The sequence below is a fragment of the Hemitrygon akajei genome, chromosome 4 (genome assembly GCF_048418815.1).
Source record: "Hemitrygon akajei chromosome 4, sHemAka1.3, whole genome shotgun sequence".
Taxonomy (NCBI): domain Eukaryota; kingdom Metazoa; phylum Chordata; class Chondrichthyes; order Myliobatiformes; family Dasyatidae; genus Hemitrygon; species Hemitrygon akajei.
Window position 1 is genome coordinate 93,301,656 of NC_133127.1, and position 15,379 is coordinate 93,317,034.

Sequence of the window (15,379 nt, forward strand, 5' to 3'; positions counted from 1 at the left end):
TTTCCAATACACTGTATATCCTTGGACATGCAGCTCCCACTGGCATCCGTCCTTTAGCCAAGTCTTTGAGATGGCCACAATGTCATACTTGCCAATCTGTAGCTGAATTTCAAGATTGTCCATTTTATTTCTTATGCTGCCTGCATTCAAATATAACACTTCCAGTTCAGTATTTGTTGCTTTTTGTTTTAACTGTACCACACCTCTATTGCCCTGTAACTCACCCCACTGGCTGTGATTATGCATCATCTCCTGCCTGTCCTTTCTATCATCTCTGTTGCACGCTATCACTGATTTATTTCTGTTTTCCCCTTCCTCAGCCCTATCACTCCGATGCCCATTCCCCTGCCAAATTAGTTTAAACCCTCCTGAACAGGTCTATTAAATGTGCCTGTTAGGATATTGGACCTCTTTGGGTTCAGGTTAACTGTCCTTTTTGTACAGGTCGTACTTCTGCCCAGAAGGTGCCCCAATGATCCAGGAACCCAAAACCCTGCCCCTCCACCAGTCTCTCAGCCAGGCATTAATATGCCTGATCAGGCTATTCTTGCACTCATTAGCATATGGCACAGGCAGCAATCCTGGAGGTTCTGTTTTTCAGTTTCCTAACTAACTGCCTGAATTCTCTCTTCAGGACCTCCTCCCTTTTTCTACCTATGTCATTGGTACCAACTTGTACCAAGACTTCTGGCTGTTCACCCTCTCCCTTCAGAATACTTTGCACCCAATCAGAGACATCCCTAGCAACTGGGAGGCAACAGACTACGCGGGTATCTCTATCAGGCTGACAGAACCTCCTGTCTGTTCCCCTCACTATGGAATCCCCTACGACTACCACATTCCTTTTCTCTCTCCCATCATGCCCTCTCCAGTCCAGTTTCCCTATCTGATCCCCTTCCCTTTCTTTCTCAGCCTTGCTCTCTTTCCATTTTCCTTTCTTCCATCGCTTTTCTTCTTCCATTATCTCTATTCTTCTCCCCCTCTTCTCCACTGCTATCCTCCTCTTTCCCTCCAGTTCCTCAGCTTTTTTTCACACCTCCTTTTCCCTCCATTCTCTCACTCTCTTCCATTCCACTCTCATTTCATTTCTTGATCAGTAAGGGTGTCAGGAGAAGGCAGGATAATGGGGTAGAGACGGTAGTAATTCAGGCGTGATGGAATGGCATAGCAGACCCAATGAGCTGAATGGCCTCATTCTGCTCTATGGTCTCTCACCCACACTCAGAAAATCACTAACTTGCAATTATCAAAGACATTACCTCCATATCACTTATTTTTTGTACCCATTGATGATGTCTTTGAGATCCCGCACCAACAATGGTACCTAAAAACAGCTAAAATTTAAACAGATGCTGATCAGAACACAGTTCAGAGGAAATTATTTCTCATTTGATTTTCTTCTTTTGGTAGAAATAAATGTTACAACCTAATTTAAAATGAGCAGGTTGTCAGAATAATCCAAAGATTCAACAATTCAAAAGTACATTTGGTAACAAAGTATACTGTATGTGCAATATACAACCCTGAGATTTACCTTCCTACAGATAGCCACGGAACAAAGAAAACCACAGAACCTGTTCAAAGAGAAACATCAACCACCCACCCCCCCCCATCCCCATGTGCAAATAAAAACAAATCACACAGACGGCAGAAAGAATGAGCAAGAAACACAGAATATAAAACACCAATGCGCAAAAGTTATCTACGGTGTTTCGGCATATTGAGTGCAGCTCATGTCAGTTCAGTCTGGTACTGCGCCATTTGCTCCCTGGAGGCCAGCCCAAACAAAATCACACAAAATACAACAAAAATAGGAGCGACCAGAATGTGAACTATAGATCTGACTACTAAATCCTACTATGAACCAATATAACATAAAATATTTTAAAAATGCATCGGGCAGCATTGAGAGCAGAGACTTTATTCACTATGAGGGATCTCAGTACAGACCCCTGGAGCTTCCAAATCAATACAGCTTCACTCACTGTGTATCTCTTTATAAGGGATAACTTTCCATCTCTTTAGCTATTTACTCTCTTTTTCAATCTTTTTATTAATATCAATATATTGAAAACAACAAATATTAATACACAATTATTGGGATTACATTGTTAATAGTTAACATACATGAATATATACTCAATTGGTACAAGGGAATTAAGTCTCCCAAAGTCGTACAAAATACAAATATGGTGTACGCAGAGCAAAGAAAATTGGAATAACAATAAGAAAAAAGAAAAAAAAAACAAAATATATATATATATTCCAAAAAAAACTAATCTATCCAAAGCTAACCAATAACTAAAAAAAAAGAAAAAGAAAAAGAAACACGGGCTGTTTATAATATCTGAAAATAAGAACCATAAGTATCATCAACTCCGATCCTCTCCACATGTATAAAACCAGAAAAAAAAGAAATAGGTTTGGAAAAGGTCAAATTACATCATATGAAAATATTGAATAAATGGCCTCCAAGTCTTTTCAAATTTAATAGAAGGATCATATGTAACACTTCTAATTTTTTCTAAGCTTAAACATAACATAGTTTAAGAGAACCAATGAAATGTGGTAGGGGGATTAATCTCTTTCCAATTCAACAAAATAGATCTTTTAGCTATTAATATAAGAAATACAATCATTCGACGAGTTGAGGGAGTTAAATGAATTGGCTCTATCATTGGTAGACCAAAAATTGCGGTAATAGGATGAGGTTGTAAATCAATACTCAATACCGTTGAAATAATATCGAAGATATCTTTCCAGCATTTTTTCAAAGACGGACATGACCAAAACATTTGAGTTAGGGAGGCTATCTCAGAGTGACATCTGCCACATATAGGATTTATATGGGAATAATAACGAGCTAATTTATCCTTGGACATTTGGGCCCTGTGCACTTTAAACTGCATCAATGAATGTTTGGAACATATAGAGGATGAATTAACTAATTGAAGATTTTTTTCTCATTTTTCAATAGGTAAAGTAAACTTAAGTTCCCTTTCCCAATCATTCTTAACTTTATAAGATCCATCTGAACGTATTTTCAGAATTATATTGTAAACAGTTGCTATTACACCTTTCTGAAAAGGACTTAAATCTAAAAATTTTTCCAAAATACCCATAGAATCCAGATTCGGGAAGGTAGGAAGCACAGTGTTTAAAAAGTTTCTAATCTGTAAATATCTAAGAAAATGGGATCTAGGTAAACACTTTAGCTATTTACCCTTACACTTCTTACCTTAGAAACAGTAAGTAGTTTACATATTTATCCTTTGCTATACAATTCCCAGCTCCATAGAGTTTTTTGAAAAGTACTTCCTTAGTTGTGAAATTATTTAGGTCATCCTTAGGACAATGAATGATCCAACGTAATTACAACTTTTCTCATCTCATTAGTCTCTTTCAACCCATTTGCTGCCTGTTGTCAGACTGCTTGTCCAAGATTCAACCTTTGATGATCTGCAGTTAAAGAATGGAAGATTAAGCCTTTGTATCCCTCTTTGACTCAGTAGTAGGCAGTTGTCAATCCCAGGGGATCACGTGCCTCTGGTGAACTGGGTCCTCTCCAGGGTGCGAGCCTGGGTGGGAAGATTTGAAGCATCAGCTGTTGCCCATGCAGAACGATCCCCCTCTTCACGCCACTGATGTAGTCCAAGGGAAGGGCAAATGCTGATACAGCTTGGCACCAGTGTAGTCACAGAGGTTGCCAGAGTGAAGTTGTAAACATCAATCTTTCTTAGGGACCCAGGCTCCAGATTTCTTCCTTGGGGTTTACTCCTGAAGCCTTTCCCGTGGGTCGATATAGCCGTAAGACAGCGGAGTTTTAAAATCAGAGTTTTCCTTCTCCTCGGTGGGCTGCCGTCCAAGGCTGATGAGCCCCACCTGCCTGAAGCCACTCGTTTTGAGGCACCAGTGGTCCGCCTTTGCCCCTCTGTTGTCAGCAGAAACAGTTCCGCCGGGCCTAGTAGCTAAGGCCAAGAGTTGAACTTGGTTCTCAGAGGCTGTTAGAGTCACACGCCATTTGGAGCACTTTATAGGTAGTGGAAGCTTATCCCCTCTACCACCCCGGCTATGACAACCTTACTCCTTGACTACTAAAAACCTATTCCATTTACATTCCTCCACACCTACTTTTGTACTGAGCAAATCCTTGAATTTCTGATATTGATGACAAATTTGACCCCAAATCTTCACCCTCTGTAAAACAAGAACACCCACTTCTCCCTCCATAACAATGCCAACCTCTGACATTCCCTTAACTCATTGGCTGAAGCACTAACTTGCGTCATTTTTCCCTCTGGACACAATGCGGCTTTAAAAAAAAGCTGCAGCTACGCTTTTTATTTTTGTACATACAGAATAACGAATTATTCTAGTCTACTCACCTGACGACTTAGACTGTTCAAGCCCACCAGTGACAGGTCATACATATTTAAACATTCAGTAAATGCAAGAAACCTCAGAGGGTTTTGAGACGCTTCTTCTAAGGTGCAAAAGTCATATTCAAACAGTCTTTTGTAGCGAAGGAAAGTCAGCTCTCGATATTTTTCCACAGAGAGATCTTCAGACTGATGAGCAAAAAGTGGATCATTTTCTAGAGCTCTAAATATTTTTTTCTATTTAATGGAAAAAAAGGAGAACAAAATTTTAATATTATTCAAGCTGTAATAGCAGATATAATAGATTAGTAAAAAATTAATTGTTTCTTTTACCATTTCAATGCAAACCCAGCTTGTACCACATGTCTCTGCTTATTAACACTTACTCCCAATTAATGAAGAGCTTGTAAAAACTAGAGAGGTACAGGTATATTGTTAATATCTGAGGTCAGAAAGGTGGTAAATGGAATTATTCTGCAATGCCTTCGACAAACTGTTGACACAACCTTAAGGGAGCAACATGCAGGCTTTAAGAAAGATTGCTCCTGCACAGAACAGATAGCTACCTTAAGAATAATCATTCAGAGCCAATCGAATAGAATACTTCTCTCTATGCCAAGTTTATCAATGAAGAGAAAGCCTTCAATAGCTTAGACAGAAACACCCAATGAAAGCTTATGAAACATTATGGAATACCACAAAAATTTATCAATATCGTCAGGAAATTGCAAATCAGGAAGGTCAGGTTAAATTTCTATGGGTTCCAGCTCATGTAGGGGTGAAGGGCAATGAGAGGGTGGATGAGTTGGCAACGAGGGCATTAAAGAAAGAAAATATAGAAATCCACATTAGTATCAGCAAAGCAGAGGTTAAGTGTGTAATCTGGGAAAAAAATCAACCAAATGTGGCAAGAAAGAAGGGTCAGAGAGGGGAAGGGAGGCATTTATATCAAATACAAAACAGTGTTACCGGTACTAGGGTATGCAGTGCATACAGAAGAGAGGAAACTGTGTGGACTAGGTTAAGGCTGGGGCACTGTGCACTAAACATTGAAATTGATAGGGAAACATCAGACAGGACTGTGTGAGGAACGTCAGGAAGAGGAGTCAGTAGAACATGTAGTTCTGAGTTGCAGGAAGTGTGGGATACAGAGAGAGATGATGAGAATTAATCTAAGGGAATTGGGGGTGCAGGAATTCACATTAAAAGAGTTGCTGGGCATGGGTGAAAGAGTACAGGTTAGGGTACTTTTAGTTTTCTTAAGGGGTACAGGGGTTTACTATAGGATATGATGGATAAACAGGAAGAGGGTACTGTGTTGCGTTTATGGCATTTGTTTAGTTTATTATATTTTCGCTTTAGTAATTCGTTTGTAATCGTTTTCTAGTTAAAGTTAAGATTGTTTAAAGTAAATTCGTTGTCTGTGATATATCGCGGCATGTGATGACGTCACACCCGGTTTCGCCGCGTCTTGTGGGAAAATACCAGTTTGGAGAAACGGGAAGGAGGGGGCTCATGTGTGCAGGATCAGCGCGAGAAAAGTTTTCTTTCTACGCACTAGAAACATCATAGAAGCAATGCCGTAAGTTCATGAGATAATCGATATGTTGAATTAAAAATGTTAACGCTGATTCTGTTAAAAGTAATGACGATTGATAAAGTTTATGTTTTTGCTATTTAAAGAGTTGCGGATAGTTTGTGTTGAAGTGTATTTAAAGCAGTCGATGGCGTAGGTAGATTCTGACTGTATGTTGCACTTTAATGTAACATAGTTGTTGTAGTTTTACTTTTGCAAGTATTTATGATGTAAATGTGCTAACAAGAAGGAAACAAATACTGTATATATTTTGTATTGTTTTATCAACAGTTCTCACCATACATTAATGTGGAAGAGTGAACAGTAAACGGTTAATCTTACTGGGACCGCCTCATTGATTGGTTTATGCTTGGTGTTTAGTTCAGAGTTCTTTTACACCTGTGCGAGAACACTACAGATAATAGGATGGCCAAAGATGGGAGGATAAAGTGTAGGTTAGGGTATGTGTGGATCTACACTAGATCCAGAATTGCCTTCTCCCTGGTAGGCTCCAGTACAAACTGCTCTAAGAATCCATCTCGGAGGCACTCCACAAACTCCCTTTCTTGGGCCCAGTACCAACCTGATTTACCCAGTCTACCTGCATGTTGAAATCAGCCATAACAACCATAGCATCACCTTTGCGACATGCCGATTTTAACTCTTGATTCAACTTGCCCCCTATATCCAGGTTACTATTTTGGGGCCTGTAGATAACTCCCATTAGGGTCTTTTTGCCCTTAGAATTTCTGTTCTATCCATACTGATTTGACATCTCCTGATTCTATGTCACCCCTCGCAAGGGACTGAATTTCATTCTTCACCAGCAGAGCCACCCCACCCCCTCTGCCCACCTGTCTGTCCTTTCGATAGGACGTATACCTTGAATATTCATTTCCCAGCCCTGGTCCTCTTGCAGCCATGTCTCTGTTATTCCTACAACATCATACTTGCCAATTTCCAACTGAGCCTCAAGCTCACCCACTCTATTTCTTATACTTCATGCACTATACTGAATTATATTGATCACTACAACTGTGAGAAGTTTCTAACAAACTGTGCTGAGTTGGAGCTGGAGCTGGATGAACTCCAGATCATTCGGGAGGCTGAAGGGGTGATAGATAGGATTTATAGAGGGGTAGTTCCACCCAAGGCGCAGGACACAGGAGACTAGGTGACAGTCAGGAAGGGGAAAGAGGTTAAGGGGCCAGTGCTGAGTACCCCTGTGGCCATCCCATCAACAACAGGTTTATCACTTTGGATACTGTGGGGGCGGTGGGGGGGGGGGGGGTGGTGAGGGAGAATGACCCAACAAAGGAAAGTCGCAGTGGTTGGTCTCTGGCACTGAGTCTGTCTCAGTGACTCAGAAGGGAAGAGGGGAGAAGAGGCACGTTGTGGTGATAGGGGAAGGGAATGGATTGGAGGTTCTGTGGGGAAGAAAGAGATTCCCGAATGGTATGTTGTCTCCTGGGTGCCAGCGTCTCAACATTCTGAACTAGGAGGGTGAATAGTCAGAGGTCGTGGTCCCATGAAGATACTAATGACATGGGTAGGATGAGTGACGAGGTTCTACATAGGGAGTTGGGTGCCAAGTTAAAGGGCAGGACCTCCAGGGTTGTGATCTCAGGATTGCTACTCGTGACATGCACCAGTGAGGCTAGAACTAGGAAGATTATATGGTTTAATATGTGGCTAAGGAATTGGTATAGGAGGGAGGGCATAAGATTTTTGGATCACTGGTCTCTTTTCCTGGGAAGTTGGAACTTGTAGAGAAGGGATGGTTTGCACCTGAACTGGTAGGGGACCAATATCCTACCGGGAAAGTTTGTTAATGCAGCACAGTGGAATTTACACTAGAATTACAGGGGGTGGGAACCAGAGTGCTAGAGCAGTTAGTGGAGAGGTTGTGAAGGCAGATGTTGGTAAGACCTCAGACAAAGTTAGGAATCAAAAGCTTGAGCATGATGCAACAAAATTGAAAAGGGTGAATACAGGACTGAAGTGTTTTATCTGAATGGGTGCAGTATACAGAATAAGGTTGATGAACTTGCAGCACAGTTGCAGATTGGCAGGCATGATGTTGTAGGCATCACTGAATCATGGCTGAAAGAATGTTATAGCTGGGAGCTTAATGTCCAAGGATACACATCGTATCAAAAGGACAAGCAGGAAGGCAGAGGGGGCAGTGTTGCTCTGTTGGTAAAAAATTAAATCAAATCCTTAGAAAGTGGTAACATTGAGCTGGAAGGTGTTGAATCGTTGTGGATAGAGCTAATAAACTGCAAGGGTAAAAAGACCCTGATGGGAGCTGTATACAGACCACCAAACAGTAGTAAGAATGTTGCCTACAAATTACAATGGGAGATAGAAACGCATGCCAAAAGGGCAATGTTATAATAGTCATGGGGGACTTCAATATGCAGGTTAATTGGACAAATCAGGTTGGTGCTGGATTACAGGAGGGGGCATTTCAGGAGTGCCTACGCGATGTTTTTTAGAGCAGCTCGTGGTTGAGTCCACCAGGGGATCAACTTCTCTGGATTAGGTGTTGTGCAATGAACCAGAATTGATTAGAGAGCAAAGGTAAAAGAACCCTTGGGGGAAAATGATCATAATATAATCAAAGGCAACACGAGTGAATCTGCAGATGCTGGAAATAAATAAAAACCCAAAATGCTGGCAGAACTCAGCAGGCCAGACAGGAGGGTGATGAAGGGTTTCGGCCCGAAACGTCGTCACTACCCCCTCCCATAGATGCTGTCTGGCCTGCTGTCTGGTTCTGACAGCATTTTGTGTTTTTATAATATAATCAAGTTCACCTTGAAGCTTGTGGGGAAGCTGAAGTCAGATGTATCAGTCTTACAGTGGAGTAAAGGGAATTACAGAGCCATGAGAGAGGAGTTAGCCAGAATTAACTGGAAAAGAACACTGGCAGGGATGACGGCAGAGCAGCAAAAGCTGGAATTTCTGGAAGCAATTTGGAAGGCACAGGATATATACATCCCAAAGCGGAAGAAGTATTCTAAAGGAAAGGTGACACAACCATGGCTAACGAGAAGTCAAAGTCAACATAAAAGCCAAAGAGAGGGCATATAATACAGCAAAAATTAGTGAGAACCTAGAGGATTGGGAAGCTTTTAAAAACCAACAGAAGTCATTTAAGAAGGTAAAGATGGAATACAAAAGTAAGTTAGCCAATAATATTAAAGAAATCAAAAGTTTCTTCAGATACATGAAGTGTGAAAGAGAGGCGAGAGTGGATATTCGACTGATGAAAAACTATGCTGGAGGTAGTAATAGGGGACAATGAAATTGCAGATGAACTTAGTAAGTATTGTGCAATAGTTTTCACTGTAAAAGACACTAGCAGTATGGTGGAAGTTCCAGGCGTCAGGTTGCATGAAGTGGGTGAAGTTACCATAAATTCAGATTCTCGAACACTGGAAAATGTCACTCCACTCTTCAAGAAGACAGAGATGCAGAAGAAAGAAAACTACAGGCCAGTTAGTGATTGGGATGATGTTGGAGTTGATTATTAAGGATGAGGTCTCAGGGTACTTGGAAGCACATGATAAAATAGGCTGAAGTCAGCATGGTTTCCTCAAAGGAATATCTTGCCTGACAAAGCTGTTGGAATTCTTTGAATAAGTAACAAGCAGGATAGACAAAGGAGAATCGGTTGATGTTGTATACTTGGATTTTCAGAAGGCCTTTGACAAGGTGCCACATGAGGCTGCTTAACAAGCTACACGCCCATGGTATTACAGGAAAGATTCTAGCATGGATAACACAGTGGCTGATTGGTAGGAGGCAAAGACCGGGAATAAAGGGAGATTTTTCTGAGTAGGCTGCAGGTGACTAGTGGTGTTCCACAAGGGTCTGTTTTGGGACCGATTCTTTTTATTTTATATGTCAATGATTTAGATGATGGAATTGGTTGCAAAGTTTGCAGATATGAAGATAGCTGGAGGGGCAGGTAGTTTTGAGGAAGTAGAGAAGCTACAAAAGGATTTCTACAGATTAGGAGAATGGGCAAATAGATGGAATACAGTGTCAGTAAGTGTACGTTCATGCACTTTGGTAGAAGAAGTGAAAGGGTTGACTATTTCTAAAGGGAGAGAAAATACAAAAAACTGAGGTGCAAAGGGGCTTGGGAGTCCTTGTGCAGGATTCCCTAAAGGTTAGTTTGCAGGTTGAGTCAGTGGTGAGGAAGGCAAATGCGATGTTAGCATTCATTTCAAGAGGACTAGAATATAAAACAAGGGTATAATGTTGAAACTTTATAAAGCACTGGTGAGGCCTCACTTGGAGTACTATGAGCAGGTTTGGGCCCCTTATCTTGGAAAGGATGTGCTGAAACTGGAGAGGATTCAAAGGAGGTTCATGAAAATGATTCCAGGATTGAATGGCTTGTCATATGAAGAGCTCTGGGTCTGTATTCACTAGAATTCAGGAGAATGAGGGGTGATCTCATTGAAGCCTATTGAATGGTGAAAGGCCTTGATAGAGTGGATATGGAGAGGATATTTCCTATAGTGGGTGAGTCTTAGACCAGAGGACAAAGCCTCAGAATAGAGGGGCATCCTCTTAGAATGGAGATGAGGAGGAATTTCTTTAGCCAGAGAGTGGTGAATCTGTGGAATTTTTTTGCCACAGGCAGCTGTGGAGGCCAAGTCTTTATGTATATTTAAGGCAGAGGTTGATATGTTCTTGACTGGTCAGGACACAAAGGCAGGAGATTGGGACTGAGAGGAAAATTGGATCAGCCTTGATGAGCAGACTCGATGGGCCTAATTCTGCTTCTATATTTTATGATCTAATCCAGAGAGGCTGCAGAAAAAAATCATAAAGATGCAAAGACAGAGTGTAGATGCTGTAAATCTAGAGTAACACGTACAAAATGCTGAAGGAACTAACCAGGTTATCCAGCATGCTTCCTGGATAGTGAGTTCAGCTGAGAAGATCACCAGGGTATCTCTTCCCGCCACTACAGACATTTACACTACACGCTGCATCTGCAAAGCAAACAGCATTATGAAGGACCCCACGCACCCCTCATACAAACTCTTCTCCCTTCTGCCATCTGGGAAAAGGCACCAAAGCATTCGGGCTCTCACGACCAGACTATGTAACAGTTTCTTCCCCCAAGCTATCAGACTCGTCAATACCCGAAGCCTGGACTGACATCTTACTGCCCTATTGTCTTGTTTATTAATTATTGCACTGCCTGCACTGTTTTGTGCACTTTATGCAGTCCTGGGTAGGTCTGTAGTCTAGTGTAGTTTTTTTCTGTGTTGTTTTTTTACGTAGTTCAGTCTAGTTTTTGTACTGTCATGTAACGCCATGGTCCTGAAAAAACGTTGTCTCATTTTTACTATGTACTGTACTAGCAGTTATGGTCGAAATGACAATAAAAGTGACGACTTGACTTGAATTCCTCCAGCATTTTGGGTGTGTTGCTCGGATTTCCAGCATCTACAGATTTTCTCGTTTGTGATTTGATCAACATACCATTCCATATTCACAGTTGCTATTTGGTCTCTACCTTCCAGATACCTTTCAATTACCAGTCCAGTTAATTAACCACCATGTTGACTGCAGGGTAAAAGAAGGATAGAGATACATACTAAATGCTGTGATTAGAGATTAAAGTCACACGTGGATAGAATTCACGCTCCTTGACCCACATCTCTCTTGGTTCACACTGCAGGTTTTCTGCCCATTGATCCTCCACAGTGACAAAGTGTGATCAAGAGTTATTACTTGGTGTCCTTTTACCTTTAATCTGATAACTCCTTCTCCTTCCCAAAACAGAGACAATTCCTTCCAATTAAAGGAAGTCCTTTTCCGATATAAATCCAGTGGACCTTTGGGAAAATCTGGCAGCAGAAAATCGAATGTATCTTCCTTCGTATCACTTTCTGGAGGATTGGTAGCACTCATCTCTGCTTTAAGGTGTGTCAGTCTACAACAACAAATATTTTGAAGTAAATAATAATACTGGAGCTTTACAGGGTGTTTAAGTTAAACACAGTGCTAGATCCAATACTTATGTTAGTTTGAAGAACACTATTAATATTGCTTACATTAAAAAATGAAGATTCTGGATATCTAAAACCAAAGGAGAACATACTGTGGAAAGAGAAGCACAGCCAACATCACAGGTAAGAAAGTTTGTAAAGCTTCTTTTGTGTCCTTTCCAAGTTCTGAAAAAGGGTTTTGGGATCTGAATCATAGACTTTTAATTCTTTTCCCATCAATGTGGCCTAACCTGCTAACTATACCCAGCATTTCTATAAAAATATCACAGTAATAGAAATTAAAATCTTACATTTACATTGTTGGTGGCATTATGAATCTGGTGAACCACAATTGGGTAATAGTAAGTGTCATTAATGACTGTTCTTTGAAATGTAGCCAACCTGGCTCATATACACAGACATTCAATTATCACCAGTTACTTGTGGATTGTAGCGCCAGATTTAAAAAGTGATAGGGGCCTGTTGGGACTTCCTGCAGAGATTGGTTAATTAGGCACTTGGCAAGGACCGATAAAAAGAAGTTAGGCCTAAGCAAACAGCCATTGTGTGAGTGGCTGCTGTTGAAGTGGGACAGAGTTGGAGCAGGGAAGTCAGGTGTTTGCTCAAGAGAGTTCGGAGAGAGAGGCGGAGGCTAGGTTGAAATTTCTGTCAATTTTCCTTTTTTTTTATTAGCGCCGAGCTACAGTAGTGAGAATGATCCCACTTCTCTGGTGTGCTCCTCATGCAGGATGTGGGGAATCTGTCTGGGTGCAGCTCCCTACAGGCCGTGTTAGGGAACTGGAGCAGCGGCCGCATGACCTTTGACTCGTTTGGGAGAATGACGAGGTCATTGACAGGAGCTGCAGGGAGGTAAGTCACACCCAAGTTGCAGGAGGCAGTCAGGAGAGGGGAAGTGGATAGGCAGAGAGCTCCTGTGACCACTCCCCTCAATAGCAGGTACACCATTTTAGATTCAGTTGTTTGAAAGGGGAACAACCTACCAGGGGAAAGCCAAAGCAACCAGGTCTCTGGCACTGAGACTGGCTCTGTGACTCGGAACAGAAGGGGAAGAAGAGGACAACAGTGGTGATAGGGGATTTAATAGTTAGGGGAACAGACAGGAGATTGTCTGAGCATGGAAGAGACTCCCACGTGGTATGCTGTCTCTGTTCAGGTCTATGACATTCTAAACGGGAGGATAAGCAGCCAGAAATCATGGAACTCATCATCATGGGTAGGAAAAGGGATGAGGTCCTGAAGGGAGAATATAGAGAGCCAGGTAGAAAGCTGAAAAGCAGGACTTCAGGGGTAGTAATCCTGGGATTGCTGTCTGTGCCAGATGCCAGTGAGGGTAAGAATAGGATGATTTGCAGAAAAATGCATCACTGATTCAAATTTTAGGATCGTTGGGATCTCTTCTGGGGAAGGTGTGATCAGAAAGAAAGGGACGAGTTATGTCTGAACTCGAGGGGTCCAATATCCTTTCAGGCAGGTTCACTAGATCTGCTGTGAAGGGATCAAGCTAGCTTCACAGGGGATAGAAATCAGAATGTTAGGTCAGAGGATGGAGCAGTTGGTGTAAAGATAGTGTAAAGGATAGGCAGTGGCTAGGGCATAAATACAGTCAATTCGATTGATTTGTGTGTGTCTGTTTTCGTGCAAGAAATATGAAGAACACAGGTCATAAACACACAGCATGCATCAGAACATGCAACCACGATGTTACAGAGACTTGGCTGTCACAAGAGCAGGAATGGCTGCTGGATGTTCTGGGGTTTACTTATTCAAAAGGGACAGGGAAAGAGGTAAAATGAGTCGGGGAGCGACAATGCTGACTGGGGATATTATTACAGCTGCAGAAATGGATGAGGTCATGGAGGTATTGTCTACAGAGTCAGTGTTGTTGGATGTCAGGAAAGGAGCACCAGTCATTTGGGAGTGTTATTCAGACCTCTCAATAACAACAGCAACACAGAGGAACAGATCGGAGACAGATTTTGGAAAGGTGAAAAAAACAAAATTGTTGTCATGGGTAACTTCAACTTCCCTAATGTTGATTGGCACCTCTGTAAGGCAAAGGGTTCAGCTGGGGCAGAAGTTATCAGATTCCTGACACAACGTATAGAGAAATTGACCAGAGGAGAGGTCATACAGGATCTGATACTGGGCAATGAATCTGGTCAGGTGTCAGATCTTTTGGTGGGTGAGCATTTCAGAGCAGTGACATTTACCATAGCCTTGGACAGTGTTAGGAGCAGACAGTTTGGAAAGGTATTTAATTGATGGGGGAGGTGATTAAGATGCTATTTGATAGGAATATGGGAACATAAACTGGGAGCAGATGTACTCAGGGAAATGCATGTGGAGCTTGTTTAGGGACCACTTGATGCGGCTCTCGACAAGTTCTGACGAGAGATGTGAACCATCTAGTCAAGAGAAAGAAAAGCATATTTAAGATTTAGGAAGTCTAGAGTTACAAGGTTACAAGGAGGAAGAAGTTTAAGAATGGATTTAGGAGAGTTAAAAGGTAACATGAAAAGGCCTTGGTGAGTAGGATTAAGGAGAAACCCAAGACCTTCTACATACTGTTGCCGTGAAGAGCAGTAAGTTGATTATACTGAGGGTAGGACCAATCAGAGATAAAGTGGAAACATGCCAGGAGTCAGAGGAAGAGCTAGTCTTCATTGAATACCTTGCTTCAGTATTCACCAGTGAGAGAGACATCGATGAACGTGAGGCAGCATAAAATATCCTCTTCTTTTAATGTAGACGGGCTGGAACTTTTTAAAGACATTAGAATAGCTGAGTCTCTGGGACCTGATGGATTATACCCAAAGTTACCATGGAAAGCAAAGGAAGAGATTGCTGCACCTTTGGCAATGATCTTTGCATTTTCACTGACCACAGGAGCGTATCAGAGAACTGGAGGATGGCAAATGTTATTCCTTTTTCAGGAAACCCTGGAAATTATAGAACAGTGAGTCTATGTCAGTGGTGGAAAAAATTTAGATGGTGATGTAATGTAAAGGTTTTTACTCCTGTTACGAATGAGGAGTAACTCTGATGGGCAGAAGGGTGCAAAGTCGCCCCCCCCCCCCCCCTTTTGAGAATCGCAAAATCGCTATTATTTCGGGTCTGATACCCAGGAAATTAGAGAAATTCACAGCATGTCAGTAATGAGAGAGAGACGCAGGATAACAGAAAAGGCAGTTGTTATTGACAACGCAGGAATACACAAAAGTGGAATGTCTCCTTCTAACAAAAGCGGAATGGAACCACTGATTACTGCTATTGTCTCTTGGAGAAGGAATTGTGTATTGAGTACTGGACTATTCATTGAAACCTCTCGGGGGCAGCCAGAGTGGTCTGGGTTGAGGGATTGCATCATCCCAACCTTATTGACA

General features: G+C 41.7%; 1 protein-coding gene across 5 annotated transcripts in view; it reads right to left on the reverse strand.

The window, feature by feature from the left end:
- acox3 (acyl-CoA oxidase 3, pristanoyl) overlaps nt 1-15,379 on the reverse strand; it is a 141,191-nt gene that overhangs the window by 109,034 nt on the left and 16,778 nt on the right. For 4 of the 5 annotated variants that reach the window (XM_073043069.1, XM_073043065.1, XM_073043066.1 and 1 more), the window contains exons 2-4: nt 11,734-11,920; nt 4,386-4,616; nt 1,260-1,334 (exon numbers count right to left, since the gene is read on the reverse strand). In XM_073043069.1, the coding sequence (XP_072899170.1) occupies nt 1,260-1,334; nt 4,386-4,616; nt 11,734-11,898 (471 nt within the window). In that variant the 5' untranslated portion in view covers nt 11,899-11,920. Of the gene's footprint in view, nt 1-1,259; nt 1,335-4,385; nt 4,617-10,872; nt 10,971-11,733; nt 11,921-15,379 lie in introns of those variants that run through there. The other variant, XM_073043068.1, reaches the window with a different exon arrangement.